This window comes from Medicago sativa, chromosome 3 (genome assembly GCF_051527215.1).
Source record: "Medicago sativa cultivar Bolivia chromosome 3, Bolivia_mono, whole genome shotgun sequence".
NCBI lineage: Eukaryota > Viridiplantae > Streptophyta > Magnoliopsida > Fabales > Fabaceae > Medicago > Medicago sativa.
In genome coordinates, this window is record NC_140751.1 from 55,322,484 (window position 1) to 55,343,097 (window position 20,614).

The 20,614-nt window shown below is 32.1% G+C and overlaps 1 protein-coding gene and 1 pseudogene across 2 annotated transcripts; both read right to left on the reverse strand.

Moving 5' to 3' along the window:
- Positions 1 to 2,817: 2,817 nt before the first annotated feature.
- LOC146938470 (zinc finger CCCH domain-containing protein 18-like) lies at positions 2,818 to 5,296 on the reverse strand (annotated as a pseudogene).
- Positions 5,297 to 14,797: 9,501 nt separating this feature from the next.
- Positions 14,798 to 18,138, reverse strand: LOC146938471 (disease resistance protein RPM1-like). 2 transcript variants are annotated; one of them, XR_015031314.1, is made up of 2 exons: positions 15,254 to 18,138; positions 14,798 to 14,995 (listed from the first exon to the last, which is right to left on the reverse strand). XR_015031314.1 is itself a non-coding variant. In XM_085752411.1 (2 exons), exon 1 carries the CDS (start codon positions 18,035 to 18,037, stop codon positions 15,305 to 15,307), a length of 2,733 nt encoding a protein of 910 aa, XP_085608537.1. In that variant the 5' UTR covers positions 18,038 to 18,138; the 3' UTR covers positions 14,798 to 14,995; positions 15,299 to 15,304. The 2 variants fall into 2 exon arrangements, 1 of the variants encoding a protein (XP_085608537.1); XM_085752411.1 differs by having other exon boundaries at positions 15,299 to 18,138.
- Positions 18,139 to 20,614: the final 2,476 nt, after the last annotated feature.

Here is a 20,614-nt window from a genome sequence, read left to right on the forward strand (position 1 = left end):
GTGCCTTTGATTGTCCGTTTAATAAATAGTATACATAAAACAGACTATAATCTTATATGACCAACTCTATAATTCATAAGTGAGACAAGCCATGCACCAAATTTTCACAATTTGATCAATAAACCCCAATATTAAAATAAATATGATGACATGATATAACTTATGATCAAATGTTAAAAAAAGACACTTGTACATGGTGTAATACCATTTTACATGTTAGACAAACACATATAATAGATCAAATTACACCGATGTAATGTTACACCGTTTAAATATTGTTTTACTCGATACATATTTGTCAAATTTGGTCGTTTGGATTGTAAGATCATATAGTATAGTTCTTCCATGTAAAAGTTTACATAAATCTAAAATCATTTGATATGTTATTGAGACCCATCAAGAATAATGATTTGTGTGTCTTTATTGAACACTGTTCATCTCGATGAGTCTCAATAACATATTAAATGATTTTAGATGTGTAAAATTTTACATATAAGATCTATATAATATAAATTTACAATTCAACGCTCAAACATAAAAAATATATATCAAGTAAAATGACATTAAATAATGTAACATTGATTGTGACATTACATCGATGGAATTTAACCACTCCTATATATATACCGAATAATACATAGTAGTTTCATAGAAAAATTACAATTCCTGTTCGTCTAAACCTTTTCTAGACAAAAAACCGTTTATTTTAAAAAATGTATAATCAAAAAACCTCAAAAGCACTCAACTTATTGTTGGAAAATTTCGTTTAATATTTTTTTTTTGCAATAACTTCTGGGACACCCCCTATCATGTTGCAATAACTTATTGTTGGAAAATTGCCTTAATCATCTGATTTGATTAGTTTTTTTCTTTTTTTTTAGGAATTTTCTGTGCTTCAAATCAGTGGTCTTGTGTTGTTCAATTTAGCCGGCATAAAGATTAAACATTGTTAAACACCATGGTCATTCTTTAATGTATATTGAGCAAGTTGTATTTAGCTAATTTATATCGATGAGTTAACGTTAAACATTTCTTTTTAATATACTAAACTTGTCATTGTTCATTAAGCCTATATAAGAAATCAAGATCAGGGTTATCTTTCTCTTAACGCATTGTTGTGATGTTATTATTGATAGATATGTTTTACACATTATTTATTGATTAGTAAAAGAAAAAGACAGATAGAATACTTATTTTATTGATTAGTAAAAGAAAACGACAGATAGAATACTTATTTAATCCCCATGGTCATTCTATAATATCTATTGAGCTGGTTTGATTTAGTTAATATATATTGGTAATTTAGCATTAAAAATGTGTTTTTTAAATGGACCAGACTTGTCATCGTAAGTTGTACCCATATAGAAAAATCTAGATCACGTCACGTCTGTATCTTTGAATTCGAGAAAGTGTTATAAAGAGTGTTCTTAACATTTCTCATAGCCTAATACTAAACAGGTACAATATATTTTACCAAAGCTTAAGCACAAGACAAGCATGCTACTAAATAGCCAAACCTTATGAATGGCTTATCACACCAATATGTTTGGTACTACATAACCAAATCATATAAAGGTCTAAGTTTATAAAGACAAATTCAACAATAACAATAATGGATGATAAATTATACTCCCTCCGTTTCAAAATACATGTCCAATTTTTGCAATGTGCACTATTCACTTGACTTACTTTGACCATATTTTTTAACTAATGTATAATACAAATATTAGAATGAAGATAATGTTTGATTTGTCTCGACAAATATTTTTAAAATAATAAATTTTTATAATCTTTTACTTTAGATAATTAAAGATATTAACGGTCAAAATTGTGCATTGGCATATGTGAAGTGGTTGACTTGGACATGTATTTTGAAATGGAGGGAGTATATAAATAGACTGGTATGATATGCCTAATATGTTTTTTTTAAGCTTTATTTGACCTATTTATTTAAAAAGACTTCATAAAAGCCTTAGCCTAACCATTTTATTAAACGGATTAGGGCAAACTAAACTTTAAATAGGTCATACCATATACTCTTGTCGGACGGCTTGACCTGTTTGCACCCTACACACAATTACATGTCAGACTGAAATAAAACATCTTGGCTCTCTTCCTAACCCCTAAAGACAAGAGCACCTCAAACATACCCAACCAAACAACCTAGCAAAGTCAACTCTCAACCTAGCCAACTACACACAGGGTACAAAATACGTGACACTACACACACATAATGAGGAAACCGTTACCCACACAAGTTCCACAACATACATACCCTCTACTTATATATCTCTATTCTGAGATTGGGATTCCCTCCGATCTTTTTTGTGCAGTCCTCTCTCCTTTTATAATCCAACGGTTGATTGCCTTATAAAGGAATAAAAGACGGTATAAAATAGAGAAAAATGTAGATAAATGGTTGGAGAGGATTCAAATCCGTCTATTATTTATGGTTTATCATTAATTATACAATCAATTATCATCGTTTTTTATACTATAAGCTAATCCAAGACCACTCACTTGCCATGTCATTGATTCTCCATTTAAACAGTAACAAATGTAAGGCTAATATACATTATCAATATATAAGCATGGCACTAAAGAAAAACGCTTAATATAAGGATTGGAAAAAAGAAAAAGAAAAAAAAAACCTTGAAGATTTAGATCAAAGCCCAAAAATGAGTGATATGTAAAATTAAAATAAATAAATAAATAAAAAGTTATTCATAAGAAAAGTTATTCATAAATGAGTGATATTTATTTTGATGACTAAACAATAAATATTAATAAATCGTAGGGAAGCGAAAATGTACCTTTTATCCGACAATTTCAACAGAGGGCACTTGCTTGAAGATCCAATGATCTTTTCCTTCATCAGGAGCAATGCTCTTCTTAAATTCCCGACTCCTATAAATAAGACGTAGAACTTCAAGCTTAAGTGTTGAATACCAGTTGGCAACATCATGAGCTGGGAGCTTTTCCATAAACTGAGATTCATGTCGCTTCTGATGCACTAATATTTTGACAATCTGCCTTTCCCATGAATTTCGGCGCATCTTCCGCCAAAACTAGATTAAAGTAACAAAAAAAACTCAAATAAATTTATTACTTAACAATACATATTGAAACTTCTAAATCTAAGTCTTCACCTGTCAATTAGCCGAATACTATTTCGCAATCGGATAAGAAGCTCTGTCAAATTGTAGTCGGACTTGCCATGTCGTTGGCTCTCAGCTAGGTAACCTTCTGCTTATAACACCTTTTTATACTTATGATAATATGCCATTGGAAGTGAAGCAATTTGTTGTTTTGGATTTCCAAACTATTGTATTTGGATTTCCAAATTCTATTATCTACCGAAGTTGTTACTAGGTTGAGTCACGACTAGGTCGCTCTCTTTAAGACGTTTCGTGGCACTACCCAAAATTGTGCAAGGTAGACTATCAACCACGCCGCCTCAAGGATAAAACAAGCCCAGCTACAACTGTGCGGTTAACTACTGCACTGTAGAAAACCGTTCGAGATATACACCCTCAAATATGGTACTAAGACCACTCTTTAATACTGAAACCACTTTAATATGGTATTATTACCATTCTATATGGTGCTAAGACCACTCAAATATGGTGTTTCCACCATTCTAACCTTTAAGTTCTCCAAACTTTCAATATGGTTCTACGACCACTCAAATATGGTGATACCACCATTTCTCCTTAAATAGAAAAATATTTAAATGATTTATATACTGTTAAGATCATTCATAATTCCGACGGGACATTATTATTACGAAAGGGACTATGATCTTAATAGTATTCTTTATTCCGAAGGGACGTATATTACCGAAGGGACTATGAACTTAAGACCACTCTTAATTCCGAAGGGACATTAAACCGAAAAAGGGACTATGGTCTTAAGAACACTCTTAAAATATGGTTCAATCGATTGATCGAAGCCACTCGATACGGTACGTAACCGCTCTATTTGAAACCGAAAGGGACAGAAAGGAGTAGAAGCAGAAGAAACTTGTTAACACAAGTCGGAGGGAGAAGAGAAGAAAAGAATTCCCGACAACTCAATGAAATTCTTTTCGGTGTGTAGAATGCACTGTGTGAGCTCTCTATTTATAGAGAAAATTCACAACTAATAAGTGAGAAACTTTGGGAACAAGTAACATATTACTTTGCGATTAAGTAATTCACATATTAGATCTAGTACAAAAATATCTTAATTGAGTACTAAAATATATTAAATTTAGTACAAAAGTACCAAAATATTTTAGCAAAACTTGGGGACTAAGAAAGCACTTTCTAATAATGATTAAATTAATTATTTAATTTATCATTTCCAAATAATAAAATATATATCAATATATATTTTTTCTCTAGTGCTTATGTACCCCCATTAATTAGAGGTACACCCCCACTATATAAACACTACTAATGTGTGTGTTCCATCCGATGTGAGACTTCCACTTTTTTCAATTCACACAACACTAGTTCTACCCAACATGGGAATTTGTGTTTAGTCTTTTTAACTCAATTTCCACTCATGTTCCAACACAATTGATATAGGATTTCCTCTTTGTTTTAAAAGCTCAACAATTTCCGACTCTAGTTGCGCCAGTGATCCAGGCGAAATCGTTTGTTCGTCGTTAGCAGCAGCATCATTTCCATACATACCAGAGACTATGTCAGAAACAGCTTGTCCATGATGATAGAACCTACAACTATTTACATGCCTGCAATATCCTTTGCTGAAATAGTGACATGTTTTGAATGGAAATTCAGTCATGTTCGAAAACCTTTTACCGAATTTTCCGTTCAAATTGGCTACAGCTGAAGCATATTCTAAGTAGTAATTATGGCAATCATAGTTATCAGTTGTAGAATTTACACTATCTACATTAACATGATGATGATTCTCCGAACCGAACAATGCAGTTCGGGTTTGATGTTCAGCGGTGCCTATTGTCATAAATTCTGGACTAGTATTGTCATGATTGTAATAGGGAGAGTGAACCTGAAAACTTGCCGGCGAAGAATTTCCGGACGAGATTACCGATCTAGTAGCCATCTTTTGAAGCTCAGTTCTGGCCTTAAGGGCAACTTCACGGATCAAATATATCCGGAAACGAAGCTAATTTAGCAATCTCTTGCTCACCATGATCTTGCATAAGGAGATATCCAATGATCTTTGTAGCATGTTCTGGCTCAAATCTTTGAATTTTATCTAAAACAATTCTTGTACATTCAGAAATATCCATATTTTTTCTTGTTACTGCACATGGTCCCAAAAACAAACAGTGAGAAAATAATCTTAGAGAAATTACACAACAACGTGTTTGGATGGACAGAGTCTGACAGAATCACAATATGCCATCGTGATTTTGACAAAAATTACACTTCGAAGCTTCAACAAAATCACCGTGTCACGATGATTTAGTCAAAATCACGTGATTCCAAACGCCAAACATAAAAATTGACCAAAAAATAATAGGGGAATTAGTCACTTTAGTCCCTGAATGGGGAACGATTCGTCAATTTAGTCCCTGAATGCAGATAAATTGCAAAATAGTCCCTGAATGTAGACTTTGTTAGTCAATTTAGTCCCTGAATGCAGACTCCATTAGTCAATTTAGTCCCTGAATGTAGACTCCGTTAGTCACTTTAGTCCCTGAAATTGACCATGCAGGGACTGTTTTGCATATTATCTGCATTCAGGGACTAAATTGACGAATCGTTCCCCATTCAGGGACTAAAGTGACTAATTCCCCAAAATAAAAACAACTAGAAAGAGATTTTCAATTCAACAAACCGTGCAAAAACAAAAAGTTATGGTCTTCAACCTAAATAAACCCTAGTTTATGAACCTTAGTTTATAGGCAAGTGATAACATAACAAGACACATAAACACCCTTTTTATAGAGAAAAACATTTTACACACTATCACTAGGTTTTTCTCAAAATGGAAGTATTTTTAATGCAAATTAGAAATTGGGTAAATTTGAAACAAAATCAAACTAAAAAGGAAACATAAAACTGTACCATTATAAGCACACGTCAAATACAAGAAAACCATGCCATTTTTCCAATTAAAATCCATTACTACCATTTCAAATTTTGATCTCAAAATAGAAAAAAATCTTATAAAAATTCAACAATCTCAACAACACATACTCAAAACATAAAAATAAATAAAAAAAAAATAAAACATTTTTTTTTTCAAGGTTCATAGTTCATACCTATCAAACAGAAAAAGAGAAACAGTATGCAAGTGCTTCAAGCAAAAAACATTTCAACACTTGCTCATTCGAACGCCAACAAATTCAAGACCTTCATTTTACAATAACACTCAAAGACACATCATCATTGTTCAATATAAAAATATGTAAAGAGATGAATTAATGTTTATGAAAGAGTGAGAATTTATTAATAAGAGAGATACAATGCAATCTATGTCACTATTTAAGTGCAATCTAAGCATTAACACACTCAGTTTATCTCTGACTCTTTCACTCTGTGCTGTCTTATCTATATTTGGTTTCCTTAAAATTTGTTTTGAAAAATCACTTCCACCTGTTCAAATATCACAGATTTTAGGCCATATTTTTTGCTTCATCGTTGAGGACCATTACTCATTCTTTCTACTGTGTGACACCCTTTAATTATTATTATTTTTTATTTATAAAAATGTCGCTTTTGGCAAATTTAAAGTAATATTTTAAAAGTTTTTTTTATTTAAATACTAATAAGGTACTAACTGAATGATGATTCATTGTTTACCATAATTGTCTCAATATTTGGTTGGTTAGAACCACAGATAAAAACTAGTTGTGCATACTGCATACACACATAAAATTACACATTATTTAATTATTGTTAAAAAAATATACCATTTTCTTTCAAAAAAAAAAATAATATACCATTTGATTATTTTTTCTTCTACCTTTAGAATTTTTGTCGTGTCTAAATATTATGTGCAATTCTTGTGGTCATACTAGACTTTCTTCAAATTAACTTTTTTTCTTTGTTTTCTTCCCAAAAAGGCACAATGAGCAATGAAGAGAACCACATAAAATCAATAATATTTTTTTTAGGTGGAAAAATAAATAATGTTAATCTTTGAGAAATAATATAGTGACAGAAAGAAACTATCCAAATTCATGATGATTGAATATCAACATATACTTCTTTAAAAAAAAAAAAAAAAGAATATCAACATATACTCTCTTTGATAGAACCCTCTAGTTATTCTAGTTGTATACTTGTGATAGGGCTGTGGCTACGGTAGGAGAGCTGAATGGGTCATGTACCCGTGCATGACCTTAATTTCTTTTTTATTTTTGGTGCAAAATGAATTTGATCCATTAGATATATTTTTAATCTAGTGAATGATTGTGATCTCTTTGAATTGTGACCTGCTAACATTTTTTTTTTTTTGGTAGTTGCCGGGGTTTGAACCCCGGACCTTGCATATTTTATGCATTGTCCTTACCAACTGAGTTATGCTCACGAGGACACCTGCTAACATTTTATTATTTAAACATATATATTGATTTTAAAAAATACAAATGAATTTAAAATCAGATTTAATAAAAGGGTGTTTTCAGTATTGTTTTCAGGATCGGTTCTAGAAACATTACGATGGATTTTGAGTTTTTTGTTACAATTGATGAAACATTAAAATGATTTTTTTTTATAATTTTCATTAAATCTTTAAAACTAAATTTCATTTTAATTAAATTCAATTGTACTCCCCTTTACCATGAATGAATATCTTTAATACAGTATTTTTTTTTATAAGTTGTACTAGTAGGATTTGTGTTTGAATTCACAAAATAAAAACCGATAAAGGAAATTTCATGATTTTGTTCATCAAATTTCAGGGTGGGGATGCTTAATAATGTGCTTGGCTAATTTTAAAAATTCGGTTAAGTTTTTGTATTATAATTAAGTTTTGGTGAAAGAGAATTTAAATTATAGGCTAACTTACATCAGAGGTCATTTAAGTTATTTAATTGTAACAATTTGGTCGGTTAAGGTCCCTTAAGTTAATAATTGTAATAAGTTGGTCCTTCAAGTTTTGAATATAATTGATTCTGAGAGAATTAATTCTGACAGAATTGATTCTGAGAGAATTGATTTATGTTTGAATACAATAATGTAAAATTGATTAAATAGACTGAATGTTGTTTGGATAGTTTTGATCAAAATTGCTTTTGAACATATAATTACTAAAATGGACATAGCTAACTACAAATAAATGGACATATTTGAATGTATAAGCAAATTTTGACTTATAAGTTAATTCAATTAATGATGTATGTGGTCTATATATATTGACTTATCTTCGATATGTGGCTCGGCTTGGGCGTTGGGGCCTAGGAGTTTTATTTTGAGGGTGTTCTTTGTGGATGAGTAGTGACGATGGGTGGTGGTGGATACCGTGTTTACAGTGCTTGTTTTTTTTTTTTGGAGTTTGTTTTAGGTGGTGATGTGTTTTGGCGGGTTTATCTCCAGGAGTGTTTTTAGGTGGTTATGGTGTACTGTCTATATGCGGCACCATTTGTATCTTGTTTCGTCCTTACCTTGCGTCTTGCAGGGATGACGTTTAATAATATTTGCCGATTCAAAAAAAAAATCATTAATTGAACGAACCTAAAATTCAAAATTTGCTTATATTTAAAAACGGAGGGAGTATTATTCTTTTCTTGGTGCATATTTATTATTTGGACTTCTAAATATATATCTTAAAGACACTTAGTAATTTTTTGTTTATTAATGTGCTTCGAATGAGTTAATATGTTCAAAGAAGTAGTATACAGGACAATTAATGAAAAATTGGCTTTTATAATTGTTTAAATAGATATCAACCGGCTCCAACAGGTAGTGCACAGTAAAGCAACATACCAACTTCGGTAATTCACGTCTCGCAACGTGCGAGACCCATCAACATAGCGCACGCTAGACGGAGCCTTGTGATAGAGGGATGTCAACTAAGACAACTATTGTGACCCAACAAAAGACGGCTACAACAAGTGTGTGACATGACGATGACCTCCTTGTTCATAGCATCAAAAAGTTAATTATTGATATTTCTATTTTAACTCGTCACAAAAATAGAATTACTGTTAAATATTTAAACTGTATTAGATACTCTTAAACTCATTTTACCAAAATCTTATCAGATCACTTTTAAGATATGAGTTGCAATTACGAGACAACTGATGCTTCTTCAAGACTGAAGTCATATTATTAAATTGAAAATCACAATTGATTATAACCCTCTATTGTTGTTAGAAAAAATTTGTAACAATTGTTACCACCACTATTTCTAATTAGCATGTAGGCAAGTGTTAATACACCATCAATTCAATTTTTTCGAATAAAATAATGAAAAAAATAAAATTTATGCAATTACTTAAAGAAAAATAGGTACTTTTTTGTTGTTGCAAGGTTAAATCAAAAGACAAACCGTAAAATAGAAACTAAGAAGACTACAATTTAAAAGAAAAAAGTTCGTGTTGCGTCTGCTCTAAGGATATCCTTAAATATCAGAGTTTTGAACAAGACCAACAAAATAATTTTGAGAAGGATTGTTAGAGTAACTTCTGCCAACGTCAAATATTCCAAACGTATATATAAAATAATTTAAATGAAGAGGGAAATCAAATGAAAAATTCGACACCAAGATTTGGTATCAGTTTTTTATATGGATAGATAATTTTTTTTTTTTATAAAAAGTTATTTAATTAGATAATGAATATAAAAGTATAAATAAAATAATTTAAATTATACGTAAAATTTAAAAAGGGCTAATACATCAAAATTAGATATCTCTAAATAATTATAATAATGTCGGTGCACCAAAAAGTTAGTGATATTGTAAATAATTTTTTGGACAATGCATAAAAAATGCAAGGTTCGGGGTTCAAACCCCGACCACCACAAAAAAAAAAATAATTTTTTGGGCTTATTCCAAATAAATATGAATTTTTTGGACAGGTTAATATTTTAAAGATTAGAATAAATAACAAAACAATTTGGAAAAACCAACGTGGTAAACCATAGACTTTATCGAAAGCAGGTGCCGGCAACATGTTTATGGCACAATGTAGATTTTTGTGTCCCTATGTAGGGAGAAAATACATTAAATAGGGAAATGGGGTGTGGCTGAATATGCCCCGTTGGATTGGATTCCTGACATTCTAAAATTCAATCGTTTTTTTTTTTATCGTTGTTTGGGGATGGATACCATTGGAGTAAAAATATAGATGTCTTATTTGAAACCATTGTGTAATGATTTTTCAAATAACCATTTATTCTTTGAGAAAAGTAAAAATATGGTATAAGTATGAAAGAGAAATTTGTCATAAAAATATATAGACACTTTGAACACTAGCTAAGGTTAAAAACTCCATATATGGTGGAACATTTCTATTCGACCGGGAGAGAAGAGAAAAACAATGACCAAGAAAGTGATTATTATTATTGAGTGGCCAGTGGGGATTCATTGACTCCAAGAGTAAGTCTAAAGAGTTACTTCAAATCATGGCACTTCATTTCAATAGTAATTAAATGAATGGCAGACAACATCATCTAGGTAATCTTCCTAAATAGAAAGCAAATTCGGTGAATTGCCGTCAATAGAAAGGGAGTACAAAAACATCTAGGTAATCTTCATTTTTTGCTGACGTTATGTGCCTATTGTTGTTGGACTTAATTGGAAGAAGGAGTAAAAATCCTCACCATAACAATTATCATCAATTAATCACAACCATTAATTACTATTAAAATGAAGGGCCATGATTTGGAGTAACTCTTTAGACTTACTCTTGGAGTCAATGGATCCCCACTCATTATTATTGGTCTGTTCCTAAATATACTAGGCCTAAGTCCTCACTTTAAGCTCCCAAAATTTATAACTTTCCTTTGGTTCAACGAAGGGGAGAGGAGGAGTTGAGTTTTAATGGAGGGGTGGAAAGAGAGGGGAAGATAGGGGAGATATATCAATTAAGTATATGTTTGGTTCAAACGATGTGAAAGAAGTGGAGGGAAGAAATTTTAATTAAATACATGTTTGGTTCACAAGAGGAGGGAATATATTTTAAAACCAAATTACTTTTTGTTGAACCAAAATGAGTTTTAAACAATGTCTCTAAAGTTTTGATGATAACAAAGTATGAAAGATCAATTGAATATGTTAATTTTGTTCAAGTATATGCAGAGCGATAGAATTAAATTATGACTCTCAAAGTCAGGTTTTTGGTTCAGATATATCATGACTCTGAACGCAATGGAAAGCATTGGATACAGAAGAGAAACATTGATGACTTCAAACGAGACATGAAGAAATGTCAACCCAAAACTCAAAGCTCTGATTAGAAAATACATTTTATCTTGAAGCTTATGATGGAATCATACTATAATGAAACGAGCAACTGAATATGACGTCAACAGTGTGGGAGACTCTGATCCGGTCTGTCTTTTTTAGATGAAATGTCACTATCAGACTCTGAATACTAAAATTTGTCTTTTTCTGACCACGTGCAGAAACAAACAAGAAAATTCAAAGACAAAGAGAATGTAACAAATCATTCTATAAGAAGCAAAAAAAAAAATTCGAATGACTATTCAACATCGTTATCCATAAGAGGCAAAGTTCCAACCTCTCCGATCAAGCTTCTCAAGGACTGATGTGCTGGCACCTCCTCACACTCTGGCCAAAACATCCATTTACCTTTAAACTTCTTAACTTTTAACCTGAACTTATCTAAGCCACCAATCTCATAAGACCCTAAACTTGAGCAGTTTATTACTCTTATGTATGCTAAGGTTCAAAGTTAGCTAGATGAAAGGAGTCAGATATCAAGCTTTGATGAGCATGCTGCAAAATGGGATGAGTTGAGAGAGGAAATTGATGAGCCTTTTTAGAAGATGAATGAGTTAGGAAGATAGTGTGAAAAAGCTAATAAGGAAGCTCTGAAAATCTGGTTCACTGAGCTTCTCTGTTAGATGCAGTTGGAAGATCACAGGAATAATCCAAGGAGACACTTCCTCTGCAAGTATCCTTGATGAGATTCCTAAAGTCTATGAGTTTCTGCTGGTGTACCCAGACACTCCTCTTCTGCCTCTGAGACCAGAGAGTTTAATCATTGTTGCTTCAGGCCTTCAATCTGCTGCATTGCTCCTTCTAATGTTGTATCATTTGATGAGATTGAACAATTCAAGGATGAAATAAGTAGAGATGTCAAAAATGAGTCGGGCTAAGCCCCTTAGCACGCATTTTGAACTTGACCTAAAAAACTGGCCAAAATGCACTCGAGCATTTTTAGCCCAAGCCCATTTGGCCCATGTAAAATTTGGGCCGGGCCGGGCTAGTCCATCCGGCTTCGGGCCAGCCCACTATCAATATTTTCATTTGATTTTTTGTTAAAAAACACTATTATTTTTTAAAAAATGATCAACTAATTTTAATAAAAACATATTTAAATAACTAAACTTAATAAAAATGGATAGATTTAGCTAAAAGTTTTAAAATTCTTAAGTTTATAAATTATTAATCTGATTCAACTGAAATAACAAATCTAGAGTTTAATTAATATTCGATGTTGATATAAAAATTATTTACACTTCTATATCGATGCAATTATATTTTAGCAAAAAAGATAGTTGCGAGTAACTAATATATACAAAAATACATAAAAAAGAGTGGATAAATAAAAAAAAAAAAAGGAAACTAAAACGGGTCGGGTCGAGTTCTATAATATGTAACCCAATTATAAATGGGCTGAGCCGGACCAGACTAGGTTGGGTCAGCCCATTTGAAACCTCAAGAAACAAGGGAGGAATTAGCATCTTAACGTTCTCAGATTGAAGTTCAAACTCAGAAGCAAGCTGAAATGGATGGAAACCTGGATCTGCTGATTAAGCTAGCTTCTAAGAACATCCATGACCACTAGGAACCCTTTTGCCTTTTGTTTTATTGCATAAGTTTTGTAGTATTTTGAACGTATTAACTTTCATTTGATAGTTTTATTAGTATCTATATATACCAGTTATTCTTTTTGTTGTTGATTAAGCTATATTGTTGATTATTTAACAACATTATCCATAAGAGGCAAAGTTACATCCTCTCCGATCAAGCTTCTTAAGGACTATGCGCTGGCGCCTCCTCACACTCTAGCCAAAACATCCCTTTACCTTTAAACTTCACGAATTTTAACCCGAACATATCCAAACCACCACCCTCCCAACTTGATTTAAGACATTCAAATTTTTGTCTATGGTCCTACACACTTGAACAAATATTAGCATATCCAATTGACAATTTTTAATACCTTGTTATCATCAAAACTCAAAGGGTAATGTTAAACACATTTTGTTCCAACAAGGAAGATAGTGTGTGGAAGCAAACAAGGAAGCTTTGTAAGTCTGGTTCACTAAGCTTCTCTGTTAGATGGACTTGGAAGATCTCAGGAGTAATATAATCCAAGGAGACACTTCCTTTACAAGCATCCCTGATGAGATTCCTAAAGATTATGAGTTTCCGCTAGTGGACCCAGATACTTCTCTTATGCCTCTGAGACCAAAGAATCTAATCATTGTTGCTTCTGCCCTTCAACCTGTTGCATTAGATCTTGTTCCTTCTAATGTTGCATCATCTGATGAGTTTGAGAAATTCAAGGATGAAATAAGTAGAGATGTTAAAAATGGGTCAGGGTAATGTGATGATCCACTATCAATATTTTCATTTGATTTTTGTTGAAAAACACTATACTTTTCAAAAAAAAATTACCAACTAATTTTAAATTTATTAATAAAAGATATTTAAATTACTAAACTTAATAAGAATGGTTAAATTTAGCTCAAAGTTTTAAAATTCTAAATTTATAAATTATTAATTTGATTCAATTGATGAAATAAATCTAGAGTTTAATTAATATACAATGTTGATATAAAAATTATTTACACTTCTATATCGATGCAATTATATTTTAGCAAAAAAGATAGTTGCGAGTAACTAATATATACAAAAATACATAAAAAAGAGTGGATAAATAAAAAAAAAAAGGAAACTAAAACGGGTCGGGTCGAGTTCTATAATATGTAACCCAATTATAAATGGGCTGAGCCGGACCAGACTAGGTTGGGTCAGCCCATTTGAAACCTCAAGAAACAAGGGAGGAATTAGCATCTTAACGTTCTCAGATTGAAGTTCAAACTCAGAAGCAAGCTGAAATGGATGGAAACCTGGATCTGCTGATTAAGCTAGCTTTTAAGAACATCCATGACCACTAGGAACCCTTTTGCCTTTTGTTTTATTGCATAAGTTTTGTAGTATTTTGAACGTATTAACTTTCATTTGATAGTTTTATTAGTATCTATATATACCAGTTATTCTTTTTGTTGATGACAAAAGAAGGAGTAATAGTAATATTTAATTTATTTGCTAACAATTGTCTATTCTGCAAAATTTTAAAAACAAATGTCTATCGGTGTGCAATTAACAAAAAAGCTTCAAACTAGCTTCCCTATTTATGTTTCTTTTCTTCAATTCTCTAACTATGGTTTAACAGAGTTAAGTTGAAAGGAGGTTAGTGTATTTTTAATTTTTTTGGTTTCAGGAGGTTGGTGTATTTTAACAACTGGTCAATGTAGTAATAATAATAATAATAATAATAATAATAATAATAATAATAATAATGCATACTTTTTTAAATGGCAAAGTTATCATATATAGAAAAGAGTAGAAAGAGTACTCTTAACTCAATACAAACAAACAACACCCAAACCTCTAGAGGAAGATAGGCCAGTAGAAGAGCAAAGTTCACACAACACATTAATTTACATGTTTATTAAAAAACAACTCAATTTTCTTGAATAAACTGACAAATAGCTATATATAACACATTATTTTTTATTGAGGAAGGGAAGTGGCAAAGCAGGAACAGAAAGAAGCAATGCTGAATCTCAAATCGACCGAAGGCCATTACCTGCAGTTCACACCAAATTATTAATATAAAATACAATAATGCAACAATTAGACAATTGAAATAAGGATTGGAATAGAAAAAGAAAAGTAACCCTTAAAGATCTAGATCAAAACCCAAAAATGAGTCATACGTAAAATTAGAATAAATAAATAAAAATTTATTCATAAGAAAAGAAAAGTCGAGAATTTGTTTTTTTTGGCAAGATGTCGAGAAATAATTTTACTAAAAATTACATAATGCTTAAACAATAAATATTACCACAACTTTTTATCTTCTTCAAATTGTAGGCAAGCGAAAGCGTACCTTTTATTAGTAGAATATTTGTACAGAGGGCACTTGGTTGAAGATCCAATGCTCTTTTCCTTCATCACTCATATGATCAGCAACACCAGAGATGTGGAGGATGCCATTTGTATAGAGAACTTCAAGCTTGTGTAAGTGTTGAGGGATGTACCTTAAATTGAGCAAATCATCAAGAATTAGTTCCTTCAAATTCTTAAACCACCCATCTTGAAAATGTAACCTTTCCAATTTGTCTCCATAATCAGCAACACCAGAGATGTGGAGGGACAACAAGTTTGGCATACTTTGGAGTAATTTCATTGCATCATTCTGTTGCTTCGTAAGTGTCACTGCCAGCTCAACAAGGTTTGTGAGTTTTGGAATCCACTCGGGAAACTTCTTTAAACTCCCGTAGAGTACAACACGTTGAAGCTTAGGTGGGGGTGAATTCAAATCCAGATCAATGAATGTGTCAGCAGATTCGACTCCAAAAATATATAGTTTCTCCAGTTGTTGCATCTTAATGATTGAGGAAGATATAGCACACATATATTTACTCCTAACACCGACCAAGCCCAATTCCCTTAGCTGATCTAGCTTTCCTAGCTCTTCGATTAGCTCTACAACTCTATTATCATTTTCATCTTCATTATCATCTAAATAAACACTATTTAGAGTTTGTAGGGATGTCATGCCTCCAATACCATCCTTCAATTGAATCAAAGACATTCGATAGCCTAAAAAATGGCGTAGCTTGCTAAGCTTGCAAATCTCCTTCGGCATATTACGATTTTTAAACTGTGTTCCTCTTAAATCCAAAGTCTCTAGGTTCACAAGCATGCCAATGGATTTTGGAAGTTCAGAATATGTTTCTAGAATCACCCGGAACTGAAAAAATTTCAAGTGCTTCAAACTTCCCAAATCATTAGGAATTTCAGGTAATTCCTCATGCTTCAAAGCAAGCACCTTCAAAGCAAGCACCTTCAACCGCCTATATTTTGTAGGGATCGACTTTACAAAGGATTCAAGTGATGTTTGAGGTTCGAGAACAAGCAGTGATCGAACATGTGAGCTTTCAATACCTTCCATTAGATTATCAGAACTTGGTGCTATTGATAGGCGTCGAATCATTCCAGTTGAAGGCAATTGTTTGTCCTCAGTAATATTCTTGCCAAAACTTAAATCCTCACATTTTTTAACGATCATTGCATGCACTAGATCATGAACACGACAACTTGTTACTCTTCTTCCATCAATACTCATTGAAGCTACTTGCACTAAACTTCTATGGATTAACTCTTTTAAATATACTTCTGCAACCTCTTCCAATGTCTTTCCCTTTTCTTCTTTCACAAACCCTTCAGCAATCCACTGACGAGTCAATGTCTCTGAATCAACTTTATAGTCTTCAGGATATAATCCAAAATACAAGAAACATGACTTGAGGTTGCAAGGCAAATCATGGTAACTAAATCCTAAAATTTTTGTTATTATGGAATATTCCTTAGACTGATCTGCGTTTATATTTTCACTAAACTTAGACCATTCAACTGGATTTCTATCTTTGTCGGATAAAAAACCACCAGTGACTACAATTGCTAGAGGTAATCCTTTGCATTTTCCAACAATTTTGGAAGATATAGCAGAAAGATTTTCTGGACAACGTCTGCCCTCGTCACAGAATGCCTTCTTATTGAACAACTTCAAAGATAGCTCTTCAGTTAAAGGTTTTAGCTCATGCACTTCAATTGAAGAGGATTTCTTACAAACATCCTTGTTTCTTGTTGTGATTAATATCCTAGAACCCTTGTTATCAATCATAGCAAATTCAATATCATGCCAAAAATGTGACTCCCATACATCATCAAACACTACAACATACCTTTTTCCTTGCAAGCAGTTTCTCACTTCATCAATTAATGGCCTTCGATCCATTTGATGGAGACTCTGAGGAGGATCTTTCCCTTGTTGTTTGTAAATCTCCAGCAAAATGTCCCTCAACACTTTTTCTATATTGTATGATTGAGACACCGTGATCCATAAAAGACAGTCAAAGTGATTAACTACCTTTTGGTTGGCAAAAACTTTTCTGGCTATAGTGGTTTTTCCCAGTCCTCCCATTCCAAAAATGGAGACAACTGTGCGCTCTGCTCTTCCCTCTACTAACAAATCAATCAATTTGTTTCGTGGCTCTTCAAAGCCCACAAGATCAGCTTCATCCATATAAATGGAAGCGTCTTGAAGGTTGTGCAATAATGAAGCGTTTTCACTTGTTGCAGAACTACTTGATGGCTTATTCGAAGAAGATGGGAGTTGGAAGCCATGATCTTTTTCACTTGAATCTTCTTTTATTTCTCTAATTCGGGAATTGATGTTCTGAATTTTGACTGCTATTTCCAGACGAAGAATCTTAGTTTTCACCAAGTCAACAGCACCAGCAGCACATCCAGGATCAGAAGATTGATGTTCCTCAAGGAATATATAATCATCAATGACATCTTCTATGTGAAAAGATGCTTCTATCAGCTGTTTGATCTTTGCTTTGATTTCCTGACTTGTTTCCATGTCTTCCTCAGCATCAGCCATTCTATCTGCATTATTGATGAATTTTTCAATGCTTTCTAGTTCCTTTTTCAATTCTGCAATTTCTTTTGGGACACCCCTGATCATGTTGAATGCTTCCTTCAAGAGTGGAAGCAAATGATCGCGAGCTAGCGGAAGGAAGTGATCAAGAGCGCAGGAAAGTGCAGTGTCACACATTTTGTTGTATCTTTGATTTAAATTTGCTAATGTTATGAGTAAGATGAGTGTTATATGGTAAAAGCTATTAGTCCTTCAAGATTATATAGCGTAAAGTCTATCAATGAGTGGTGAGTAATCATTTGTCATTTTTTTCTTTCAAAATTTTGTCGTACTAAAAGCAAGTTGATAGTTAGCTGTACAACTAACAAGTTGCCCAATTGTGTGGAAGAAAACGATTTAGTTTTCAATGTGCAATTGTATGGTGCGTCATAAAGTCAATGAGAAGACTCATGTGAGAACACTTATTATTATGAGAAATTAAATAGTACTGGTCTTAGTCTTTTTTTTTTTTTTGACCAAACTGGTCTTAGTCTTTATTACTTACAGATTGTTAATTTTTTTTACCTGCAGATTTTTGCACATTATATAGAATAAATGTGCCTATTTGGCATCAGAATATGATTATGCTCCACTAGTTCAATTTAACATCACATTTATGAGTAAGCAATTTAATATACAAGGATAAAAAGTCATTGTAACTCGCCCCTTTATTTTGTTTTATTTTTTTAGATTCACATGGTGTGCATCATATGAATTCGGGATTTTGCATATTTATTCAAAGAGCGGTGCTATTTTGCACGACGCTCTTTCCCCCACGAATTTGTACGACCAGCACAAACTACACCCATTTTGCTCTATTATAAGGCTTGCAAACTGTCAGCATAATTACAACAACATACTAAATACTAAAACAAAAAGTCAGTATAATCTAAACAATGTTGCTATAATCACTGTCATGTTGGTATTGCTATAGTCCAAAGAAGTGTTTTTTTCAATGGATAAAGATTAAAGTGTAAAGTAAATCATTGAAGAGTTATTTAAATATATTATATCATAGAATTGATTTGTAGTAACTGGAATTCACATCACAACGTCCCTGAAAGATATATGTTTGTGATTTCTCATTAAATAAAAGATAAAAACCATGTCGTGCAACATGCACGAAAAATCATGTCGTGCAACATATCATTATCCTTATTCAAAAGTTTATTCCTAAAGTCCTCGTGAGCTAAACTCAGTTGGTATGAACAATGCATAATATATGCAAGGTTTGGGGTTCGAATCCCAGCCACCACAAAAAAAAGTTTATTCCTAATGGTAGAGCCTTAAATTTAATGGTGGCCATAATTTTTGGTTATAAAAATGAGTAGTTACCATCATTTGAGTTGTATATTTTTCTTGAAAATTTGGGATATTATTATAATAGACGAATGCACCACCAAATTTCAATAATTTTGTATCTTGAAATTTGTATTAAACTACTTGAGGATATTTGTTAACATTTTTCTATTAATATTGTTTTGATATGCTTGTGGAATTGATAATACTATTGTGCCAAAATTGATTACAATAATAATATTTTAATAAATATTGTATATTTGTTTTAAGGATATAATTATATTTAAATATACAAAAATTGTATTTATAACGTATAACATCAAAAACTCTCTAAAAATGGTCTTTATAAATTGGCTAAAGTGCACTTTTCTACACCTAACTTCCAAAAACTTGCAATTTTGGCCCCCTAAATACAAAAATTACAATTTTGGCCCCCTAAAATTTAGCCCCTTTGCATCTTTGGTACCTTTGGTCAATTTTGACTTATTCAATGCCTACGTGGCAGACCACGTGTGTAATTAATTAATTTAAAAAATTAAAAAGCCAAAAAATCAATTTTTAAATTAAATAAATTAAAAATCAATTAAAAAATCAATTTTTAAATTAAATAAATTAAAAATAGAATTAAAAGACCTAATCATGCAGGGCCATGGACTTTGGAACAAAATATTCACGAGATATGTTAAGTGGAGTAGGACCAAGCAAGTAACTGTGTACGGTGAGAGATCTTAGGAGACGAATGAGAATTTTCCAACTCATCGAACTCAGCAATTGATAGACATTTGACAAGTGTACCAAATATTATCGAAGTAGTAAAAATATCGTTCCCACAAGGACTGATTTTAATCTCAATAATTCAATTACGTTGTAAAATAGGATATATAAAAGTTATTTTGTTTTGCCACTAGGTAGTTGATTGGTTTGATTGCATAAAAGTAATGACAGAAAATAAAGTTGGTTTTAAGAATAAGAAAGAGATGAGCTTAGGTCTTTTGGATCATCTATGTTCCTCTAATTGGTATATTGCACCTATTCTTATGAATGTTTATCTAGTTCCATGATAGTTAACAAAATAGCGTTAATCAATCTCTTGAGTTAGGACCCTCTTCTAAGATTACAACCCCTAATTCCTTAGGTGGTCTGATAATCTTTGAGATTTAAGCACGTTAACCTAATATCACTAATAAAGGATTATCCATTCCTAGACTAACCATGTTTATTAGAACAATTCAATTAGGTCTAAGTCAAAAGCTAGGATCAGTAGTCATTCGTTCTCACTAAATCATATTTATATTTGATCAGGATATAAAAAGCATTAAGAACAATTGAATTGAATAAAAACTAGATTGCCATTCACAATAAATAGAGTTTCACAACAACATGGTTCAATTACGGTTACAAAGAATCATCTCAGAC

What these genes read in the sequence shown, in the direction of transcription:
- LOC146938471 (XM_085752411.1), bottom strand. Translation starts at nt 18,037, where the DNA reads ATGTGTGACACTGCACTTTCCTGCGCTCTTGATCACTTCCTTCCGCTA.